Source organism: Triturus cristatus, chromosome 10 (genome assembly GCF_964204655.1).
Source record: "Triturus cristatus chromosome 10, aTriCri1.1, whole genome shotgun sequence".
NCBI lineage: Eukaryota > Metazoa > Chordata > Amphibia > Caudata > Salamandridae > Triturus > Triturus cristatus.
Genome location: NC_140593.1, coordinates 992,586,573 through 992,611,338, shown reverse-complemented (window position 1 = coordinate 992,611,338; position 24,766 = coordinate 992,586,573). Strand labels below are relative to the sequence as shown.

At 42.6% G+C, this 24,766-nt stretch overlaps 1 protein-coding gene across 10 annotated transcripts in view; it reads left to right on the top strand.

Moving 5' to 3' along the window:
* The window catches only part of TOM1L2 (target of myb1 like 2 membrane trafficking protein), a 429,404-nt gene that overhangs the window by 160,157 nt on the left and 244,481 nt on the right, over positions 1-24,766 (top strand). For all 10 annotated transcript variants that reach the window (XM_085628956.1, XM_085628954.1, XM_085628953.1 and 7 more), the window contains exon 4: positions 16,064-16,213. In XM_085628956.1, the coding sequence (XP_085485082.1) occupies positions 16,064-16,213 (150 nt within the window). The remainder of the gene's footprint in view (positions 1-16,063; positions 16,214-24,766) is intronic.

Here is a 24,766-nt window from a genome sequence, read left to right as displayed (position 1 = left end):
CATAGCATCCTACGGTAGCGAGCTGTGGGGACGTGGTGTGACAAAACCTATACAGGTCGAGGAAAATAAGTTCTTAAAAAGACTTCTATGTGTTCCGCAAAATACTCCAAACTTGGTGGCTCATGAAGAACTGGGAGTACCCTACATAGCCGACCAGATAGCGATGAGTCCCATGATTTTTTGGCTACAGTGCTGGCTCAACCCTGACACAACATATACTTAGGGATTGCTTGGCTTTAGAGAACATGGCACGAATCCCTTGGTTTACTTACATCAAAAGGGGATTTGAATTAATTGGAAGGGGTTCTCTATTTACCAAGCCTTAAGAGATCCTTAAAAAGGATATCACATTGTTTAAAACTTTTTTTCTGAACTATAGGATGCAAGAAAGGGAAGGGATTGAGCTTACCAAACCTAGTGTCCGGTCATACCTCACTTTAATAACTACCCCTACTGCTGAGCCTTACTTACTGTCTACTCTTACTTCCCACGAAATTTTTTTATTAACTAGGTTTAGATGCAACACATACCACCTCTTAGTGGCTAGACCTGAAGTGGGTCATTTGGGACAAATGTTACCAGTATGTGGTTGTGATGGTCATTCACCACAAAACTTAGAACACTTTGTTTTTTTGTAAATTTTATTCAGTTCCAAGGAAAACCTATCTGATTCCAATCTTAAAGAAAATGAATTTTACCCAAGTTAAACCTGCCTTAATGTTTTTACAACTATTGCATATGGATTGTATATATTTTATTGTCCGTTTTTTAAAACCTATATTGAAATCAAGAGCGGATATGGATTGTTAAACCTGTCAAAGGAACTTGACTTTTTTTTTGTTTTAAATTTGGGCTGTGTATTTCAACTTTGTATGTATGTGACTTTTTATGAATTTATATACTAAATTCGAAATAAAGTACCTTTTGACTTGACTTGAGTACATTACACCTAATTAGCGGGTCGATGTATAAAGCAAAGAGAATTGGTGAACAGGGACATCCCGGTCTTGTCCCTCGAGCTACTACAATCTTTTCGGACTCCCTGCTCATCAATTGTATTCTTGCGTATGGTTGTACATACATAGCTCCTATAGCCAATAAAATACGAGGCCCGAACCCATTAGATCTTAAGTTGTCCCATAGGTATGCCCACTCAACTCAATCGAAGGCTTTTTGGGCATCTAGGAGAATCAGAGCCATCTGTTCTTCCGAGAGATCCGCTAAGTCAAACAGGGAGATTACCCGGCCTACGTGATCCGTGGTGTCTCTCCCTGGGATAAAACCATGTTGCCATGGGCTCACCAATGAGGCAATGACTTTACCTAATCGAAGTGCAAGAATATTCGAGTATACCTTCTCGTCCGCATTGATCAGGGAGATGGGCGGTAACAGGTCGGATCCTTGGCAGGTTTACCTGTCTTCAGAAAAACCACTATGTCAGTGCCTTGCCAAGATTGAGGTGGGAGCCCCTTCTGTTGTACAGCTAAATTTGCTTTCTGTTGTCATTGCTTTCAAATATTTTTTGTGATTCACAACATAAATTACTAAATAATTTTCCTGCTTCCAAGTTTATGATAATTTGATATTGCATTTACTGACTGCTGTTCTCTGGTGATGTTATGTCTTACTTTAAATGTGGTCCATAAAATGTTTTTTCTTTTGCCAAAATATTTCTGAAATAGGTGAAGTTGAAAACATGTCAGCGAAAGTGTGAAGACTTTGAGTTCACTCACATTATAATTATTTAAGACTGAACTCTCTACGTTTCCTCAATTGGTTAAAGAGGAGGTTATTGAAGTGGCAAGCTCAGTTAAATCAGGTTCACCACTTGACCCTGCTCCAATAGATATTCTTTTGAAAGGGGGAGATGTTATGCTTTCTACTTTGACAAATATATGTCATCTGTCCCTGAAAAATTGCAGTGTCCCAGAAGAATGGAAACATGCCATTATTTGTCCTTTACTTAAGAAACCCAAACCGGACTCTGAGGTGATAGAAAACTACATACCTATATCATTATTACCTGGAGTCAGTAAGATCGTGGAGAAGACAATAAACGGGCACCTCACAGAATACCTGGAAGCCAATAACATCCTTCACTCCACTCAAACAGGTTTCCTCTCAGACTGCAGCACAGAAACCTCGCTTTAAAATGGTCTTGGATCAGGGTGGCTCAACAGCTCTGATCCCCCTTGATCTAAGTGATGCATTTGATAGAATCTCCTATCCTATCCTGTTCCACTGGCTGAAAGGAGTAGGCACTACAGGGAACGCCTTAAAATGGTTTGCCTTATTTCTGGAAAAGTGAACTTTTCATATGAATGGCCTTTCCTCTAGACTAGTTATCCATTGAATTGTGGGGTGCCACAGGGCTCCTCTTTGAGCCCTACACATTTTAAATTGCATGTCCGCCCTTTGTCTGATGATATGTGCTCTTCTGGCTTTACAATGGTATCTTAGGCAGACAATACTTAAATGATTGTGTCTCTATCGCCAGACATAGGCACCTCCTCCATGAGGTTCAACAGTTATCTAGAGAAGGTCTCCAAGTAGATGGCAGCTAGCTGCTTACAGCTTAATGGGGAGAAAACAGTTCTTGGTGGTTGGCAACAATCCAACACTCTGGGACCGGATACGTTGGCCTCCTTCTCTAGGAGAACGCCCACCCCTTAAGCTGGAAGTCAAGAGCCTAACGATCACTTTGGACAAGCATCTCCAAAGGCATTCCAAGTAAAGAGGGTGGCTGGCAGCTGTTTTGGCCTCCTTAAGGAAAACTCTGAAATGGCTCCTGTTGGAGCCACAAAGAACTGTGATTCACGGATTGATTCTCTCTAGCCTTGACTATGGCAACTAACTTTACTTGGGCAGTCCAGTATCGGTCATTAACACACTTCTAGTCATTCAGAACGCTGTAGCTCAAATATTGTTAGGCATTCCTAAAATGGTATCAATCCATGCAGCGCTTAAGTCTCCATTGGCTGCCCATAAGTTGTCAAGTACATTTCAAGGAGTTGTACATCACAGTTCCGGCAAAACCTAAAGTGGGCCCACATGTTTTCCATCAGCTGGTCACCTCCCACCAGACCAACAGGGCTCTTAGGTCCAACAATCTCAAGCTTCTTGCTGTTCCCAGAGTTAAGTGAGCTAACAGTGAAGGTCGTTCCTTCACATTTCTGGCACCCAACCTCTGGAATTTTTTGTCTTATCAGCCTGGGACTGGATGACAGTTTCATGAGTTTTAAAAAGAAACTAAACCCCCCTCCCATCACCTTTAATTACCTACATTCCAGTCAGTACTGATAGTACTGGGAAGCCCTTTGGCGGATATTCATCTGCTTTATAAAACAGGTGTATAGAATAAGATATTTATTTTTAATTTACTATGCACAAATGCAGTAAATAACAACAAAAAACACAAGATATGTCATCAATGTCCTCGTAGCAAAAACAGTGAATGCGGTTACTTAGTACAGACAACCATTCAATGCATGCCCCAGCATAGATCTAGCCATTGTTTATCACAGGTCCTTAGGGTTTACAGACATTGCAGGCGAAGTACCATTTTTACGATGACTCTCCTCCCCATGACCGATAACGGCAGGGTATTTCATAAGCATATTGAATTCTGCAGTCCCTTCATCACGTGTCCCATTTATTATTAATATTGCCTATCTGCTGCTGAAATCACATCTATGCCTAGGTATCTGAACTTGCCCATTTCCCAACACCAGCTGTTGCACCATTGGGCACCTAGCTAAAATACCCAACTGGTAACAATAGTCTTCTGTCTGTTAACCATGAGCCCCGCTATTACTCCAAAAGCTTCAAAATGTGACATAAGTTGAAGCACCGATTCTCTGGGTCATTTCCGGTAAAATAATGTATCGTCTGCATATATGGAAACTATAGGCATGGTGCTCCCCAGTCTGAGCCCTAAGTCCCTGCTGACTCTTATCGCCAAGGGCTTGAGGGCCAAAGCAGAAAGGGGGCATCCCTGTTCACATAATGATAATTGAGATTCTACTTGCACAATTTAACTTGGAAGCTGTGGTTGTGTCTTAGTCCTTTTATTTATTTATTTATGCAACTTTCTTTCGTGCTGCAATTTGTTTCTTAAAACTTCAGTTGAATATGTTTAAGATACTGCTTTAAAAAAGATAGCCTTTCTTTGAAACTCCTTTTAAAGGTCAGAGAAGGGAAGATCTTCAATGTTCTCTTCTGCTGACAGTTCAGATTACACTTCAGAGGAACACATCACACGAGGCAGGTCTTTTCAAATGTGTTAACCTGTCATTCCTGCAAGGGGTTCAAGCAAGCTTATTTTTCTGCCCGCGTATGTGCTAGCTAAGGATTTAACAGTACACTGGGAATGCGGTGGGACCCCTTTAGCCCTCAGGCTAAAGGAGGGTAGCCGAGAATGAATAACTGCATGTAGAGAAAATTAAATGAAATTGTGCGAATTGCAATTAAAATACACAAACATACCATACTGGATTATGAACACAGTGGTGCCATGTGTATTGGACAGCCTTTCTGTCCCTATTAAGACGGCTGACAGGAAGCAGAAGCAGTATCACACAACTCAGCAAAGATGGCATCTGAGCTACCACAGAACGTACCAGAATGCCTTTAAGAAAAATGTTAGGAGATGCAGGAGTTTTCTGAAACTGGAAATCGGGGGAGGAAAGTGTGATTGCCATTGGTAGGAAAGAAGTTGTAGGTCGGGTGTCACAGAGACCTTTGTTAGCCGCAAGACACAATAGCAGCAGGTACTCAGTTGCAACATCATAAAGAAGCAGCTTCATGGCATGAATCGAGCAATACTGAGCTTGCTGGCATTGCCTGCACTGCCATAGTCCCTCATTGAAGGCCCACCGGATACTGTCTGCTGCTGCTGCTGCTGCTATGGAGCGAATCTTCTCTCCTTGGTTCTGAACTTCTTGTGCCCCTGGGTTGGTGGAGAGATATCCTGAGTTTCTCCTTTACACTGGTGCACAGTAGTAGAAAAGTTAGGTCTAGCGTTACTGTAAGACAACTGGTAAACACGTAGAAAATGGCAGCAAAAAATGGAATGATAAGAAACGTTCTCTTTCTGGTCATTCGGATACCCCAGCTACGGATGCTAGAGTACTGTTCAAACGCTACAGCAGGGGTGTCTGTTTTTTGTGTTTTACATCAGCAGCCTGAAAATGAAGCAGTGTTGCTGCACAGTGTGCACTTCTCATGTGCATTATTACATTATGGGGCTTCTTTTAAGCCCAGGTCACTCCATAGGTAAAAACTTGGGATGGTGACCATGGGTGCTGATGTATGGTAAAAAACCCATTTAGTGATGTTCTGCATTATTGTAGCTGACCTTGGCCAAGCTAAATCTGAAGGTCCCAATTGTTTGGGTCGGTCTTGAAACATATCAGATATTTTACAATTTTTGGTTTGCTCTTTCTGTCCGCCTGTTTGTTTATCTGGTTTACAACACACAGTCCAGACTTTACTGTTGAACTTAGGTCCTGGAGTAATATCTATTGTAGTTGGTATTCTGTGAAGATGTGCAAGAAAAGGTTACTTGTTTGTAAAGTGGCTGGCAACACTTTGGTGTGAATAAAATTCACAATTTAGGAATGCATCCCTACCTCTATGATACCGTACGCCTGTACCTCTAGGGAGTTCAGCAATGAGAGTAATTATTTGTACTGCCAGGATTCAGTTAGGATTTCTTTAGACGTGGCTTGCCTACAGAAAGGGGCACGGCCTCCATGAATGTGAAAGCGCCGCATGGGTGCTAGTAATTCGCAGTGCAATAGGTCTTGCATTTGCAAGAGTTTAAGCTATTGCATTTGCAATAACTCAAACTCTCGTAAAAGCGAGACCTACTGCATTGCAAATGCTTGTTATAGCTGAGGTTGATAAGTCAAGCCAAAGATTAAATCTACATAATATATAGAAACATCAATACCTTTGTAGATTTGAAAAATTACAGATTTCAGCAAGAATGTACATTGATACACCTGCTCCCGGCAGGTAATGGTGACATTCCTCAAAAGCAGCCAAGACTGCCAAGAGTCGCTGGTTCTCAATGGTACTTTTTTTCTACTGGATTTAACTTCGTAGAGAAAAAAAGGGCCCAATATTTAACTGCCCATTTGTCTGCCTGTCCGAGACCGAATCACATCCCCTGCCTGACAGGCTGCCACAGAGTAAAGCGGTCTCTTTTCAGGATGCTGCAATATTCCAGCGGAAGTACGACGACTCTTGGGTGCTATGATATTTGCTCAATTTCAGAACGCCACAACCTTCCTTAATGGGATGTAATCAGGCTTACCTCCTCTGAAAAGATCTAGTTGAATGGCCAAATAAACTTTGCATTTCTTTCCGTTTCTGAGGATTGGGTCGGTTTGAGACAGCTCGTACATTGTGTGGATCCTAGTCAATCCCTGCAGTTAAATACCAAAGACCAATGAGGGCACTCTGACTCTTTGAAAATGGCATTTAGCAGCATTGGCAAACATATGAATTTCACATAGCCTGAGGAGCACTAATCTCACAAGATGAACCTGTTCACTGAGGATGTCTGGAAAGAAAATCAGTATTTTGTCAGTTGATACGAGTACAAAGATGTCGGTGTATTCACAAAGCAGTATGACAAGGCGCTGAAATGCTATATAAGTATTTTTTAGTCAAACGGCATTACCTGCCATTCAAATAGGTGGGGTTTGGTATGAAAGACTGTCTTTCTCTCATGTGCTTCATTTACCCTGCTACAGTGGTGTGCTTCACAAACTTTTGTTTTTGTGAACACCGTGGCCTGCATGATATGATCCAACAGTTCTAGAACCAATGAAAAAGGGTGTTCTCTTTATGTTGTCTTTCTTTGTGGGGCCTTTACTTTTAATGCATACATGTGGCCTCCCGAAACTGCAGTGCTCAACTCCAGGTTGATGCAACTATTGAAAGTAGAGCAGATGCAATAGTTTCCTTTTGCTGTACTGAATGCACCCAAGTATTGACAATAATCTTGTGGTGCTACCAAGAGTGTTTCATGTTAGAGCTCAGGGTTGGAGACAATCACACCTGTCCCAACCAGTGGAACATCCTACTGAAAAATTGAAATGGAGTGCTTTGCAAGCAAGTCATGACAAAGTGATCAAACACTTAGCCCAGTTGGAATTGAGGGTTGTGTTATCTCAACCAAGTGATTTTTAAATCAAACTGTCTGAAATTGAAGATTTCAGAAAGGCTGTTGTGACTGAGAAAGTCCCATGCATGGCTGTGGAGCGTGAGTGCCACTACCTTGACATCTACATGGCTTTAATGTTTTTTGACCACCACCTTAGCAGACTCAACGTTCATGCCTGTGGACCGAGGGCCGTGATGTGGAAAGCGACCTAGGGTGGGGCCTTGTGGTCTGCAGGTTACGCCAGTGTGATTACTGAAATTCCCCTGAGATATACCGGACAGATTGTGGGGGCATTGAAATGATTATAGTAGAAGGCAGGCATTTTCCCCAGTTGCCAGCTTTGTTCAGCTAGTCCCCTAGAACTGTGTCCTTCGCCTGTCCATAAGAGCAACAGATGGTGCTAGTGCGTGTTCTACTGATGTGACCAAAGAGACGAAAAAACTCCCCTAGGTATAATAATCACATAAAACACTCTGACTTCTCTGTACCTCCGAACCCAAAAATCTGGCAAAATACCATAAAAATTTAGAAAAATATATATGGCTTTAACAATTTTTTATACTATAGTTTTATGTTTAAAATCTCATACAAAATAACAAATTTATGGCTGCAACACCTTTACATTACAAAAAATAAAATACAAAACACGAGGGAGACTATTTGAGACAAAACAGTTACTCTTCATAAAACAGCATATCTGCTCTTCTTGTCAACAGGTGTCCATGAATTAATTAAATCACATATAAAGACTCCCCCATGCACTGCTGGTCCTGCGTCACTAATCCGTCTACACATTTCAGTGGACACTATCAATAACGACCACCTTCTAACGGACTACATATATGACATCCCTGAATATATCTTCCTGTAACAACTATAAAAAATAATGGAAATTCAAGACTACATATAAAACATGCAATACACGAACACATTACAACAATACATCAATCCAAAAATGTATTGGAAACAAATGAATGAAACACAAAACAGCAATTTCAAATTAATCTACAATTAAAACCGTGTACATCCCCTACTTCACATAGTATGAGTTCCCTTATTAAAAATGTCCATACGTACAACTCACCATTACTTCAGACAACCGTACTTTAAAGTTTAACACTCATGTATTCATACCTGCATATAAATCATACTTACTCCCTAATGATGATATAGATCTTAAAACGTTTTAAACACCTAATGTAAATGCTTGCCTACTAGCTTGGTAGCAGCTGTCACTGCTTTCTTTGATGGGTTTCGCACAGACCAGTATTTATCCTCTGCATGTTCATCCTGCACAGAAGGGTAGTGATCCTAAGCTCTGCCAGGCCAACTAACAATTCTCCACTAAATACACTGAGGACAATCATTAGCAGAAAACCATGCAAATGGTGAATAAAAGGGAAACAGTGAACCACACTGGAAACTTGTTGTTGTTTATTGATTCATGTACAATAAAGACTATGGACCTAATGCTACTGGGAGAATAGCTGGCCTAAAATGGATTGTACGTCCTGCAAATCATTTTCCTGGACTCGGAGCTGAAGGAGAGTAAGGTGCGAGCAGTGGAGCATGAGTGCACCATGCTGTAATGTGGATGTCTCTTTAACACCTAACCCTGCTTTGACACAGCAGGAGCAACCTCTTTGTGAAGGAACAACCCTCACAAAGCAGTGTGGCTGCTGAAACGCATTGCTGGGCATGCTGGATCCGAAGATGACTAGAATCCAGGCAAGGTAATAGTTCTGCTCTCTGTTGATCAATAGTCAGGGTCTTGTATACGCGACTGTCACCCGTGAGGGTCTGAAGGTGCTGGGGGAGGCGGCTGCTGGTCAGACTGGATGTAGGATCATTTGAAGAGCCGGGTCTTGAAGTCCTCCCTGAATTGGGTCAGCAACGCGGATTGCCTGAGGTGGAGGGGCAGGGTGTTCCAGGTATTGGCGGCGAGATAGGAGAACGACCTTCCTCCAGTTCTGGTCTGGTGGATCCTGGGGACGGAGGCAAGGGCAAGTTGGGAGGATCGGAGTTGTCTGGTGGGTATGTGGAATGTGAGGCGGTGGTCCAGGTATGCTGGTCCTTCTTCGTGTAGAGCTTTGCAGGCATGAGTGAGGAGCTTAAAAGTGATTCTCTTATTGACTGGAAGCCGGTGGAGTTGTCGGAGCTGTTGCGTAATGTGGCTGGGTCGGGGGATGTCAAGGACCAGTCTGACTGCGGCGTTTTGGACGCTCTGTAGTTTCTTGAGCTGTTTCTGGGTGACGCCGGCGTAGAGCCCATTGCCGTAGTTGAGTCTGCTGGTGATGAGTGTGTGGGTGACCATCTTCCTGGATTCTGTTGAGATCCATCTGAATGTCTTTCGAAGCTGGCAGAGAATGTGGAAGCAGGCTGAGGAAACTGCTTTCATTTGGTGGTTCATAGTGAGCGATGAGTCCAGTATGATGCCGAGGCTGCATGCGTGGTCCGTCGAGGTGGGGTGATATCCTAAAGTGGCTGGCCACCAGGAGTCCTCCCAAGCTGAAGTCTGGGTCCCAGAATGAGTACTTCGGTCTTGTTCAAGTTGAGCTTGAGGCAGCTGTCTTTCATCCAGGTAGCAACGGCCTTCATTCCTCTGTGGAAGTTGGCTCTGGCAGTTGCAGGTTCTTTGGTGAGGGAGAGGATCAGCTGGGTGTCGTCGGCAGAAGAGACAATGTTGAGTCCATGGCTTCTGACGATGGCTGCGAGGGGGTCCATGTAGATGTTGAAGAGGGTGGGGCTCAGGGAGGAACACTGGGGCACTCCACAGTTGATCTCTATGGGTTCTGAGAGGAACAGTGGTAGTTTGACTCGCTGGGTCCGGCTGGTGAGGAAGGAGTGGATCCAGTCCAGAAACCTTGCCGCGCATGCCGGCGTCGTGGAGTCTTGTGATTAGGGTCAAGTGGGAGATGGTGTCGAAGGTGACCACAAGGTCTAGTGGGATGAGGGCGGCAGTCTCGCCCCGGTCGAGGAGGGAGCGGATGTCGTCTGTAGCGGCGAGAGAGCATGAAAACACCACCCTCTCAGGTATCCAAATAGTGGAAGGAGCTTGGTGCTAAACCAAAGCACACTGCTCCAGAAGCAAACGGGGCGTTGGCATGAGACCTCCTGACCACTGCTGTTAATACGCACAGGGTACCTGTGCCCTGACTGAAAGGAACAATTGTGTTATGATTGCCACAGAAATTACCAAATAGGTTAAGAACACAAAATTATATTCACTCTATACAAGATTAAACTACACAAAGTCAAATAAAATATGAAGCAGAGTACTTAACTGGCTGCTGAGTAGCAAAGAAAGAGTCAGAGTTGCTGTGTGAAAGACGATTTGAAGATTTGTAGTGACTTATTGGTTGTTTATTAAGCACGTTAGAGTCTCTCCCAGGGTTTGTGGGAATGTGGTTTCTTGTGTTGATGTTTTTAATCGCTGCTAAACTTTGTAGTAAAGGAAGAGAGTATAATCCCAGCCTCTGTACACCACAGCATTCAGATCCTTTCGATAGATTTGTTAGCATTGTAATTATTTTCCTTAGTTAAGATTAGTTTCTTGTTTTTCAGTGGTGAAAATATTGTTTTTTTTATTGAGTTTGATTGATTTATGCAAATACTGTTCCTTATAATTACGAATGGTTGATCGGTGCTGAAACTGCTGTTCATGAGTTTGCAACTCGTTAATTGTTCAGGGTTATGAATACTGATCTCGATTGAGGTAGAAGATGGGTGCTGAGAATAATGGGCTGTGAGATCGAGGTTAGTTTCATAATCCCTGACCTTTTAGACAGAAAATGGTGGTTCTGCATGGCCAGTTTGATGATTGATGTTTATTTTTAATTGACCTGTATTATTAATGGAGCTTACTTACATGGGGAAAAGGAGCTGAGATGGTTAGACAATATCTAACCCTCTCCCACATCAGATAGTGTACATTTGTTCAACTTTTTAAACTTGCTCAAATTCTTTCTAGGATAATCTGGAACCAAAAATTATAATTCTGACGTCCTTTTGTGAAATTAGTACGACTAGGGAGGGACCTTTCTGAATGATTTCTTAAACCAGATGACCTCAATGGGAAGCAAACCAGCTGTAACATGCCGCCCGTATGACGTAGGAGTCGTTATTACTCCAATTATGTCCCATTTTACTGCTTTTAATCTTCCAAAGGTGCCCTAATATCAATACATTTAAGTACTTCGAGGGACACCTACAGGCATTTTAATCTGTTCCTGGTCTCTAGATTGAGATCCCCAGTCATATCTAAGTACTCCCCACTCCACCCCAAAAGAAGGGTTGAACCCCCCCCCCTGGTTTAGACAGCTATACCGGGTGAGGACTTGATGATCAAGCATGCCACAGAGACGTATATGAGTGACTGTCCGGTGTAAGAAATAATTCAGGAGGTTATTTCCCTAGTGGTATTGATTTAACAGTGTCCGGGAACTGAGGTGGCTTTCCCCATAACTTTCCTCTCTCCCTCATTTTTTGATTGTTAGTCATTTATGTGAAAGTATTTGTTTGAAATGATCAGTAGAAGTCGAGAATAGGCGGCGTTTATCCTGGATTGAACTACAGTGGATTACAGCCAAAGCGTGATGTAGAATTCGAGGGAATTATTTCCAATGTACAGAGCAATTCCAGATCCACCCACCAGATGGTAGTAGAGTGCAAAGCTTTGTAAATTCGTATCCTCAGCCAGTTTAAAACGCAGTGTAAACAGATGGATACATTTCTTTTTAGTTCTGGCTTGACATGTAAGGTGCTTGATTTATTGTTGAACTACTCTTATGAAATATGTATAGGGCGGGCTCTGGATCCGCCAAGAGGGGTATTTTTCTATCATTTCATGCTCTTTGCAATTTGGTGTGTTTTTCCTGTTCCTACGAAGTGTGTGCGCCGCAATGCAGGAAGAACTATTTTACACCTCAAAAGTACACTGACTCATCACATATTAAATTCTTTAGAAAATCTTTTTTACTTTGTTTTTCAAGACAGTCTTTTTTTTATTAAATGTTTTAGCCAGGACTTAAATGCAAGCCAGACCTGTTGGCTTTGTCAGTGCCTGTCACTTATTTAGCAGCATATTCAGTACAGAACCTACTGCTTCTCCAGCATAACCGATGATTGATCAGGAGGACAAGTAGAACTACTGGGGTTCGGGTTCATTGGTAAATCCGACTCACTGAAATGTTTGCAGCACTATTGAGCAACAAAATGTTGCACCGTACCAGGTTTATTTAGCAGCAGTCTGACAGCCGGTTATGGTCACGCCAACAAGCCTTTGTTTGCAGCTGCAGAGAGAACTAACCAACCCTTCTCATTCGTCTCACTCCCTGATTTCTACCCCTGATAATGGACACTTTTCTCAGAGCAGTCAAATGGCTGACTGTTTTGCATCTTTGCTTCAGAATTATCACTGTCACACAGGGAGATTTTCAGCATGAGCTTTGTGCTGTCGTTTGCGAGACATTTTGTTAGCTTACGGTGGGCTTAGAGCCGGTCCATTGCTTACCATTGCTTGGCTTCATCGTCACTACCATTTGCCTGTAATCTTTGGTCGGTGGGTACCAGGTTGACTTTCTCTTCATATATTTGTCCTTTCCTTTCATCGTCTAATGTCCTTCCATTGCTTGTGCACTTCCAGATGTATTTTTAAAAATGTTGTTGTAGCACTCCATAACAGTGCTGGTGTTGGCAGGTTATTGTTCCCACTGCCCAGCTCCTCGTTGTTGCTTTCCCCATTGTTGTTGCTTTCCCTGTTGCCTGCCCCATTGTTGCACTGTCGTTGCTTTCCTCGTCGTTGTTCCCTGGCATTTCATGCCTGGTTGTTGTTGCTTTGTCACGTCGTTTCTTGCCCTGTTGTAGTCGCTTGCCACCGCCGTTGCGCACCTCTGTCATCGTTTACCCTGTTCTTTCTGCCCCACCCCCCCCAACGAATTCTTGCTCGATTTTCCACCTTGCCCACCCTCCTTCCTTGTTGCTTGCCTTGTGCCCCCCTGCCTGGAAAAACAAGCATTAATAAAGCCAATAGGTTGCACCAATGCAGGATCTATTGGCTTTGGCAATTTTTTTTATCCATGTTGTACAGTATACGTCATGTTTTAAGCTACCTGATAACACTGCTGTACAAGATGGCAAAAAAAAATGGCTCTACTATTTGGCTTTGTCAGTGTTATGACACGGGCTCCGTTGACCACATTATAGTGCTATCTTATTACTTTCAGCAATACTACACATCAGCCATGCTCGTCTACAACATGACTAAAAAACATTGACAAAGCCAATAAACCTCGTATAGTGCTGGTTTCTTTTGTGTTTTCAGCTAGGTTTTTTGCAGGGTGGTTCAGGTTATCTTTCCTTGGGAATAACTCGAATGGTATTCTGATTGTGCCCTACAATTTGCGAGTCCTTGTTCTAGCTCCATTATTTATATTTTTTGTTGTTACACTGGTTCTCTCTTATCGTCAGGCCAGGTGTCTAGTCTCCAATGCCTGCTCACACAAAAGAGATCAGTTGCACCTGCTTTATTTGTGATTGGAAGATTAAGGGTGGCCTCCTTTCTGGACTCCTAGTTTGAGGATAGTGGCAGTGCTAGATAGCCTGATATTTTGAGTACACATTCCGGGCTCTTTACCTCACAAAGAATTATTTTCAGATGTACTGTTTCTGAGAAGAGTGAATGCACTTGCGCGTAATAACCTCTTTTTGCACCCTTACTCGTTTACTTTGGTTTAGAGTATGGTAAACTACGTTCTACTGTAATACTGGTGTGGGCCTGGCTTTCACCCATTTTTCTCCATTGTTCTTCTACGTCTCCCAGTCTCGGCTCTGCTGCTCCAGGTTTCCCAGTCTCAGCTTTGGTACCAAGGAACCAGATAACGATAAGGACCCATTTCTCCCTCAATATGTCTGACAAGGTTTAAAAAAAGACGATGTAGAAGAGCTCTGGACATTTCTGCCCAAGTGTCTTTGGATTCCTCATTACTATAGTCTAGAACGAGGCTGGAACTTATTTTGTTCTTTCTCTGACTGACAGTCATTGGCTGCACTTCTTTGAGAAGAAAATCTTAGACCATCTTCCCTATTCCGTGCCTCTGCACAGTTCTTTGCTATATTCTCTACATTTCTCTTGGCTGCATTGAGGAGAATGAGTGTCAGGATGGCTGCTAAGGATTTACATTGCATCCATTTGATCCCTCCAATTCTTACTCTGCCCCCCAGGTAATGCCAAAGCACTCTTCTTCCTTCCATTTTCTTCGCTGTAGCCATAGATGCCTTCATGTGCTTGGATATGACTACATTGTAAGATAATTCTGTGTATTGAGTTTCTGCCCTTTTTGCACTTTTAGAGGTAGAGGATGGCAGGAGTGCTGAAGGCCATATCTTCCTGAGGGGGTTCCTTTTTAGACCTTCACTGATGCATCCAAAGATTATTGGCCTAAATGCAAGATGTGCACCTGACCCCTGCGAGGCAGGACAATTATTGCATTATTGTTTCTTGAATCCTTTTGCATCTTGTAAAGCCAATAGAAATGCCACATCTGGTTTTTGCACATGAATTCTGGGAGTAAAACTGCATTGCTACCATCACCGAACTCCAAAATGCTTCCCGGCTAGTCTCCCATGATGCTAAATTGTATGCATGAAAAGTTGCAGAGTCTGCATGTTTCAGGCTATCTGCTTAGCTGTAGTGGAGGAAACTGTACCAGAAAGGAGCTAGTGATGGTCTCTTTAGTGAATTCTCTAGAGATGGAACCCTAGCTATCATGTTATCATGCTTGGTTCTTCCCTCTCTCGCTTCTTCTGGGCTTTTTTGGGGGGGCTCTCAATATTTCCTGTAACCTCCAATCTCTCACTATTCACATGCATGATTTTAGTCCAACTGCCCAGGTTTCAGGAAAACTGCCTGGCATTAATGAGCAATTTCGAATGTGTGCCAAAATCCACATTTGCAAATCACTGTTCTAGTTTGGATTTTCCAGACTTTTCTCCTCTTGTTTGTATACTACTTTAAAGACGTTTTCTTATACTAGTGGCTCAGAAACCAGAATGGGAGCCAATAGGATGGTGTGATGAGGTCTGTGCTGGAATCTAGTCAAACAATTGTAAGACATTATCAACTTAATGTTGAAAAAGGACTTTGGGGTAAACATACAGTCAAATTTGGGTTAGTTAAGAAAATTTGGTGTATTTGATGAAAGATTTTTGAAATCCTACCTTAAAGGGGTACCTGATTCCCATACCATTCCTGGCGGAAGTGATCTCATGTCCAACTCTTCACATCAGATTGCTGTTCTTCCTGACCCTCATGCATCTCAATCAAAAAAGTGAAGTTCCCATTTATTGTTTTCCTTCTCTTTGGTCCAAGTTGATAAGGTTCCTTGAATCCAATATTTCAGTCTGAGTTGGGACTCCCCCCCCCCCCCCCCCCCCCCCCCCCACTCCCCAGCCCCCCTTTTCTAGTGTGTGATATCAGGGATATTTATTCACCAAATAATCTGTTTTAGGGCCTTCTGGGTTCCACCATCCCGTCCCTGGTCTTCATCTCCGACAGTAGATATCCTACAACTCGAATATCCTTCTTCTGCTTCAAGGGTCCTTTTTTGTTTATAATAGTCAGGCTCCGTGAAATCTCATGATGAAGACAGGGTTTTATTAGCAAATATTCCTCAACTTGTTCAACTATTAGACTTTCGCTTCATCAGTAATTCTCATTGATTGTGGGGGAGGGTGTGAAAAAAAAAAGATCTGGTTACCTAGGATTGTGGTTACTTCACGCATGATGGCACTGCTGGCACACTTGTTTTTCTTTTCTTCATGAACAGCCAAACTGGTATTTGTGAAATAGAGTTTTAATATTGTTTTTTTTAAATTTATTTGTGTTTGTAGATCTTGGAGACATGCGTGAAAAACTGTGGCCATCGTTTTCACACGTTAGTGGCTAGTCGAGACTTTATAGAGGGTGTTCTGGTAAAAATCATCTTGCCCAAGAATAATCCTCCCACCATTGTACAGGAAAAAGTGCTTGCTCTGGTACAGGTAGGTGGTTAGATTTATTTTTCTTGAATAAGTGCATCATTATACTCACAGAATTCAGTTTTCAAGTGAGCTTTGTTGTGATGTAGCCTTTAGCAAATGTATTTACATTTTTGTACATGACAGTATTGTTTAATGAATGGTATGTTGGAACAAGCAGCTAAACTGCATGCTTTTGTATGGTTAATCAGTGGTGTCACATGATACTTTTCCTCTTTTAGAAAACAATTCCAGCGATCATGGATGCCAAATATTTTTAAGACCTGTATAGTAGGAGTGACTGGCACTAAATGAATACAAAACTGCATTGAATGCAGGTGGGAGAAGGTTCAGTAACTGGCACAGAATGTAAAGCATATTAATGAGTAAACCCAACAAATAAAGACAGAATTTAAATTAAATTAGAGTAATCATGATTACCCATGGGCCTTAAAGGACTTATCGTACGTAACTTGACATCTGGAATCACTGATTTCCATCAACTTATCTGCATGTTTGATCTTTCACTTGGAACCTCTGTGTTTGTATAACTTTCCCTGTATTTTATCATGGAGCTTATGTGCTGTCTTAAGCATATTTTTTCAACTCTCATGACCAGAGTACAACTCATAGTAGCGGTTTGCTATTCAGAATCCCAGGCTTATGTTACTTTCCATCACAGTTCATTTGCTATGGTTCAAAATCCCTGCTGCTCTGTCCACTTAATTTACACAAAGCTTATACTGCAAAGCTTACAACTTTGAGAATTCTCTATTGCAGCACCCTGTTCATGAAAACCCTGCCTTCCATGTACTCCATTCTCTGAAAACCCTTATATTGTTCCATGCTACATGTATGACCCTTTTACACCTGACATTTTCCTAGATGTGTGTGCGCAGTGTTGTGTTACCAATTATTGCTTTTTTTTATTCTGCGGTTTATCGTTACCACTTTAAATTGATATGTAAACTCATTTTATGTGATAGAATGAAATTGGGTTATACCTTTGTATGAAGCTCATTTTTAGAATCCTTCTTTCAAAATATTGAAAAGTTAGGTTATCTTCTTCCCTTTCTTGTGATTTCCTACTCCTTGTCCACCCCCGAAGCACCATCCCGTCTCTACCTTATTAGGACTGTCCCTAAGTTCTGGAAGCTTTGTTGCTCTGGGTGAACCCCAACGGCAGTCACAAGGGTTAGATGATTGCAAACATCTTGTTGAAGGTAGCAGTACCGTACTATAGAAAAAAGTGACCAAACTGTCAAAAAGCAAAGCAAAAAGGGCATTTGCCCTGAAGTTTTCTTGTACAATAGAACATCATGAAACAGCGATTCTGAGTAATTCATAACTCGTGGGAACAGTTGGAGAAGAAAGGTGAAATTCAGCCTTGCACCAGATCTGCTGCCAATCTTCAGTATAGTATGTACATATGCACATATATAGTGAGTTCTTTGAATGGGAGGGCTAAGCCAAGGCTCTTTTAAAATGATTTTGCACTGTTAGTCAGCTATGGGGTGATATTGTCTAGGTTCATGTTCGAAATTAAAGCTTGAATCTGATTTTATGTAGACGTGTTGGCAAACAAGGAGCATTCAGTTTTTGGCAGATTTGACTTTAGATAGGTACTTAACATCCAAGTCTGGATTACTTTTATGCAGGTTTTGGTCTGCTTATAATCTTTTCAAAAGTGTATAATTCAGAAATCTCACTACATACTTCAGTTGTGAACATTTTTCCTGATGAATCGTTGTTAGTCTGCGCGTCATGTTTCCTTCCTTACAGGTTCAATGACCTCATTCATTCCATGGTTCCTTGTGCTAAGTTGCACGAGGCCACTTTGGGGGTCACTACTCCTTCAGGCCCTCAAAGTCTGGAAAGTTGTGAGCAGTGTCATAAAGCTTGCATTCTGCACTACAATCTCGTCGATGATGGTTCCAAAGGAAGAATGGAAAGAGTGTGCCTTTCCAAAATCCACATCCAGCAATCCCCATATCACGGTCGGGATCAACCGACAGATCAGCAATCATTGCAGCATACTGTCACTGTCTATCTTACTCAAGTCTTTTCTCCCATTATTCATGAGAAATTCCACCCTAATTCACATGGACAACACCTTCATCTTGCATTATCAGAACAAACAAAGAGTCATCAGATCCAAGCTACTTACAAGCAAAGACTATAGATATGGTACTGGTTTCTAATGAGAGCCTTGTTGAGATTAGTAATACACGTGTGGGGTTTACCAAACTCAAAAGTGGACATGCAATAGAAAAACTGTAAGTTCATACACATATCTTCAGGCAGTGGAGAACCTCAATGTACAATTTTCCCTGAATTGGAGTCAATTTTCCCAAAACCCAATTCAAGAGGCAGTGCTGCTATGAAAGACTAGTCAGACTCCTTTCCACCAGGGGTGGGTGGAACTCACGTAGTTTGACTCCGCGGAATTCCGATTATTTCCATAAAAACTGTGAGAGATTCCGCGGAGTTCCGCAAGCGGGCAGAATTCGGCACTTTTCATTGCTCATGATGGTTTTTAGCACATGGAGTTTGTTCCTCGCTGTAAAATCACCGCGGACTTCACCACTCGGCGAGCCAGAGGGTGCTGCTTCTGTCTGCAGCTTGAGTAGATTTTCTACTCGAGCGGCAGCATTCTCAACGTGAACGGTCGTGACCTGCAGGGACCTCACGCATTGAGAAATCTCACCGGGAGGCGTTCTAGTACCCAAAACTCATGCAATGGGATGCAAAGTCTTGCGCTCACCAATTTAACGCTGGCGAGCCCTGCCAGGAAAAAATGGCGCCAGTTGGCGGAATTTTGCCACAATTTCACGTCACAAGCGAAACATGGAGTTGGCAAAACTCTGTGGACTCTGCCGGCGGAGCGGAGTTATTGACCCATACTACTTTCCACATGCTTGTACACCAGTTCCGCTTTTTGCTAAGATTCTCATGATCTTAGGCAGCACAGAATGAAGATTTTTGTAACTCCTGATTTACCACATCCGATGTGGTTTCTCATCCTTCGTCACCTGTTGCAAGATTCATGTACAAGTTTTCATGCAGATTACATCTCGTCTCCAGAAGGATGAGCAAGATCCTTGTCCATAATCTTTAGTCTATAAATTTGTCTGACATGTTTCTTAGTATTTCCATTAGAGAAATTAATTTATAGCTTCCACAAGCATGCATGAATATTTTGAAAAGGCTAAATCTCTAGCTACCAGATCCCTGTATGCCTTAAAATAGAGGAGATTAGAGTCTAGTGTCTGTAGAAACAGACTTGCAGGAAATTATAGCACACCTTCAGTTTCTTCATTTAGGCAAGTGCAGGTTGCTTTATCATTCTATAAGTGTACCGTTGTCAACGATTACTGTATATCGAACATGTGTACATTTCCACTACTGTGGTTATTAAGACTTTGATTTTTTCAGATCTCAAGTAAGTGCCCCCTCCTAATAGAAGACAGCCCCCAAACTCGGCATTCAGCTTAGCAATTCTACAATGAATGGGCATGCTCTTTGTACCCATGAATAGGTCTGACCTTGTGCCTCTCTCTTTGATGGGGGATTCCATATTGGCCATTGCATCAGTCGGGATGGTGAATTAAATAAAAACTGTACGCTTCATTAAGAACTTGCCGTACTTCCTTCTAAAAGTCATTCCATATATCTGAAAATTATTCCTCATAATGAAGGCTTTTTTTACCCTCTTATTTTCAAGTTAATTTTCCTATCTGAAAAATGCACATTATACCCTTGACGTAAACAGTGATCCGAAATGACCAAATAGATATCTTAAACAAAAGGTTAATTGTTGGAGTTCTTTCCTGAACGCCGCGTGAGACTCCTGCTGCATTTCTCCCTTGGCCTCGTATGAGATCTGGACCCTTCACAAACACAAGGGTTTTCTGAGCTACTGGAAGTAATGCAGGATTACTCTGAGGTCCGGACAGGAGGAAGTCCCTGAAAACCGAGAAGGAGACCCACTGACCTCCCTTGTTCTGACGTGGTTCAAAGATGGCAATGCACATCAGGGGAGACATCAGCACCCAGGATCCTCGTGGGAGGGAGTACTAGAACTTACCATAATCAGCTAGTCCGAGAGCTGAATGGTCTGACCTTGATTAGCCTAGGCGCCAGACGTTTTTCTCTCCCTTAGCCATGTTGGATCGTTGACCTCACAAGAGAACCGCATATTCTGTTGTGAAATACAAATTTGATGGAGCGCCTTGAAGTCACTGCAGACACACATGAGCCCTAAGGAAAAGGAAGCCACATTCATTCGGGAGGAAACTGCGCTTATTCCCACAAAACGTTGTGGGTGGAGAGGAGGTTCGGGGGGCTTTGGTCCTCCTTCCTCTGCCAAGGGCATAGGGAAGAGATTTGTGATAATAAAATGTCACTTTGTCATTTACTAATATATGGACTCGGTGCCTGGGACCCAGTGGATCCACTTTGTATTGTGCCTAGTTTCTAAATCGCCCTTTACAAATCCACGCCATGTGTCATCTTCTGATATCAGGTCGCCACTTGGAAACCTCTGAGTCTACAAACCATAGTATTGGTCCCAGGGAACACGCTTTCACTGCTGAAATTTTTGTTCCAACATATGACCAGAGGCTTTGGGTCTTTTAATGGTTTGTTTAATAATAGTTAATTCTAAGCCTAATGGTATTTGATTTATCCGGCTTGGGAGGGTAATAAGCTAACACAATTTAAACTATCATCTTACATTACGCACATATGGCAAAAGAAACCAGGAGTGATTATTGTGTGGCAAACATGTGGAGAGAAAAGATTCAAGGATTAAAGATATGAAGGCTGGGACATAAAAGGCTGCTTTCTTAACAGTTTAAAACTATGTTTTTAATCTGTTAATCAAGTAAAACTATACTAAACAAGTTTTCAATTTGTAACTGAGAAATATTTCTTATTATAGTCCTCATGATTTTTATATTAAATTGGATGTGTTTTGGACAAAAATTGGATGTGATTAACAAAAGGAAAGTTAAAGAACAAATGAAAACCGAATGTTGAAACATTGTGGAGGTAAACCATGAGACGATGGAGACAATATATTTTATTTATATACCACGTAATTGTATATAACCCGCTGTTGAGCTTTGCTGCTGTGCACATAGAGTATGTAGACGAAATATCATGTTGCACAGCAGTATTTATAACAAATGTATGCAGAAATATACCTAGTGGATTTATATTCTGATCCCAGGTTAGTTTTCCCAAACTGAGACAATATTTGTGCTTTCCACGCAAACACAGTGGACCACTGCCTTACACTGTTACTACTTTCTGAAATGGCTAACCTACTCAACCAAATGTCCCCCTAATTCATAACAATTCCCTGAAATTGCATTTTTTATGCTAAAAAATTTCAATATTAAAAGTCCCCCTTTGAGAACCCCAAATGACCAGGTAACTGTTTCTCATTAGTTGAGATGGGCGAGCCACTGAAAGCTCAGACCAGCTCGAGATAATTGCCTGTCTTCTTACAACTTTGAGACCAATAAGAGCCGAGCTTTCACGGGAGACGATGTGGGTTAGTGACTACAGTTGCCAACCATAGTGAACCAGGTTCGACCCACTGTACCGGAAAAAAATATGTGATGTAGTCTGTGTAGTTCTTGTGAGGCGATCTTATGTCCTTGGGCAAGGTTTACGCTATACGTGTATTGTGCCTGTCACAAACGCTCGAATTAATCTCATACGCTCACAATAAAAAACAATGTATTAACCTTTGATGTCCTAAAGGCATACCCAACTAGTACTGAACTTCACAGTGTGAAACTGGAAAATCTGAGATCTCACCCGGCTTGACCAAATTGTGTGATCCTAGGCAACTACTTTTAGATTGAGCCTCCTTTTTGTAAGTATCACATACAAGATTACTCTCATACACAATAGTTTGGGATGTATGCTGTACAAAACCTCTCCTCTCCTTGTGGTGACAACACTATGGGTTGATATATTTTTTGTTTTGTGCATATAGGGACTGCCATAGAGCTGGTCATTTAGCACCCTGCTCTGTTATTTTTGGTTGTTTAAATTGAAATGGGTCATTCCTATGCAACTTGTAATCGTTTTCTTGTAAAGTGAAACCTAAAATATGTCTTCTATGAAATGAAACGTAAATGTTTTAATGAACACGGTTATTGTAAGGGCTTCTGACACCCTTCGGGTCTGGTTCACCATAGATAAAACTGCATATAAACAGGCACACAGTATTGGAGTGGGTCTATAGATACGTGTGTGGAAGCTGATTTTTGTCTCACTGCTAGAAACGTTACCCTTTATGTTCAGGTGTTTGAGTCATGCAGCGCCCCTGTGTGACTGGCACCTTCTTTCACCAACCCTGCCCCCGCCCCCACTCCTTGCAGGCTGTGCCATGCCTCCCCTGCCCAAACCACAGACGCCCTGTCGGTGCAGCCTGCTGTCCGGCCAAGCTGTTTCTTGGCTACTCATGTGGACATTCCTCGTGTTAAAGCTCAGACGGTAGGAACGCATTTCTAACTGCATAACTTCGTTCAAATATTTGAAAGACTTTTAAATGTTTTTTCCAGAGTTTCGCTGGTCTCCCTGTTACTGTCAAAACGGTGATTGGCCCTTGTGACATAGCCATCAGAAACGGCTGACCTCATGACCTCACCCTTCATAATATGTTTATTTGAAGGATGCTCGTATCGTGAGTGTCCTTAGACTTTGTTCACTGAACCACCTACCTCCTTGTAATGTATGGACCCCCGTCTCGTGCCTTGACTAACTCAGGACGGAATAACTGAGCTCGCTTTGCCGTTGCAATAAGGAATGGACCATTCTCGGACGGCTCCTCGTCTGCGCCCGGAAGCCCCTGTAAGGTGGTAGGACCGTGCATCAGTGAGGGACGCCGGTCCTTTCCGTGCAAGCCCTCCAGCATCTCACCCGCGGGCAGCAGATGTGACTGACACGGGCCTTAGAAGTAGAACAGGCCTCGCTGGCATAAAGGTTTGTGGTCTTTACCTTGTACTTATGTTATCAGAAGATGGAGTAAACGTTTATTAGTTCCGGGCTGATAGTATACATCTAATTAGGTAATAACTAGATCTAAAGTGGTGTTATAGCAGGCAGGGTGAAACAAGACACCCTCCCTTCTTAAGACGTCAGCAGGACGCCTCGAGGACGCGCGGGCTTTGCATGAAGGGCACTCACTGCCTGTGAGGAGAGGAGAACAAGGGACCTTGGAACAAACTATCCCCGGAAGTCTCGTGTTGCGCGGCGTGAGCTCCCTTGGCGCAGGGTCCGCTCCAGTGAGCAGAGATCGGGTTTCTCGCTTCGCTCTAGGGTTGTGAGATGCCTCACTGTCCCTTGCACGTCTGATATTGTCACAGAATTACCTGCGCGCGGTGCCTGTACCGTTCCTCTCGAGAATAGCACCCGTCACGTGCCGCCGCGCGAGATCTGTCGGTAAGTACCGCAAACCGTGCCCTTATCTTTGTACATATCTGCCTCTTGGCTGTTTGTAGTCGTCGCTAGTCACTTCTCTTAGACAGGTGGCGTTTCACGGGTTATCAAATGGATGCACAGTGGTAGAAGGGCGCGGACATTACCTCGAGTTCCTCTGTGGGCTGTCTTCAGGCTGGGCTACATTCACTTGGTTGTAATGAAGTCATTTGTGCACTGTTCTCGATTATTTGCCAGTGACCACCCCAGAGCATATTAAAGGTGGGCACCGCGATTATTTTATCAGTGTATTGTAAGACTGTAGGGTTCCAGGCGAAAACATCTCTTGAGTGTGAGAGAGAGAATGAGCGAGCGAGAGAGAATGAGAATTTCTTTTAAAACGGAGTCTGGCTGGTGCTGCCAGGTGGGCAGTTCTCATATTATGTACCCCTAGTCTGAAGTCCTGTTATGAATCCGCCCCTTCACATTATGTTTGTTTGATGCCAGATGCGTCATCAATGAAGTCCGGACTGCCGGCGTGGCTGCTACCAGAAACAAGTGATTGACTTTTTTTTTTTAAATAGTGTTGTGTTGGCTTCTAGCTTGCTGCTCAGCCAGTGTATGGTGTGGAATGTTAGCATGAGTGTATGATGTCATAGAGTGTTGTATGCGTGCATGAATGTCAGTTGAGAGTAGGGCTGAGCAGCAAGCAGGCTGCTCCTGTTGGGGTTTCTTACTTGGTTTTGTCCCTGTATCTTACTTCATTTATTTATTACCAATAAACTACATGAACATACCAACCGGAATACGGACCATTTATTCCGTTACGACACTGGCGACGATTGAAGAACCTACATCTGTTTCTCAAGGACTTTTGAACTTTGAAAAACTAAGCAACTACAAGGTATGATCTTGCAACTACTTATGAACCTTTAAGGCATTCTGGAAACCTTCGTACTTTTAAGCTTACTGGCACCATCTTACGAACCCCTACAGTGACCTCCCACCGGTCGCCCTCAACACCTTCGTGCCAGTCCCTGCTGTATTTGCCGATGTCCTTCTAACCTAATTGGATCTGTAAATGAGTCTTCATTTTTCCTCTTTGTTAGCGTTTTTAAGGACCTTTATGTATTGTTTTGG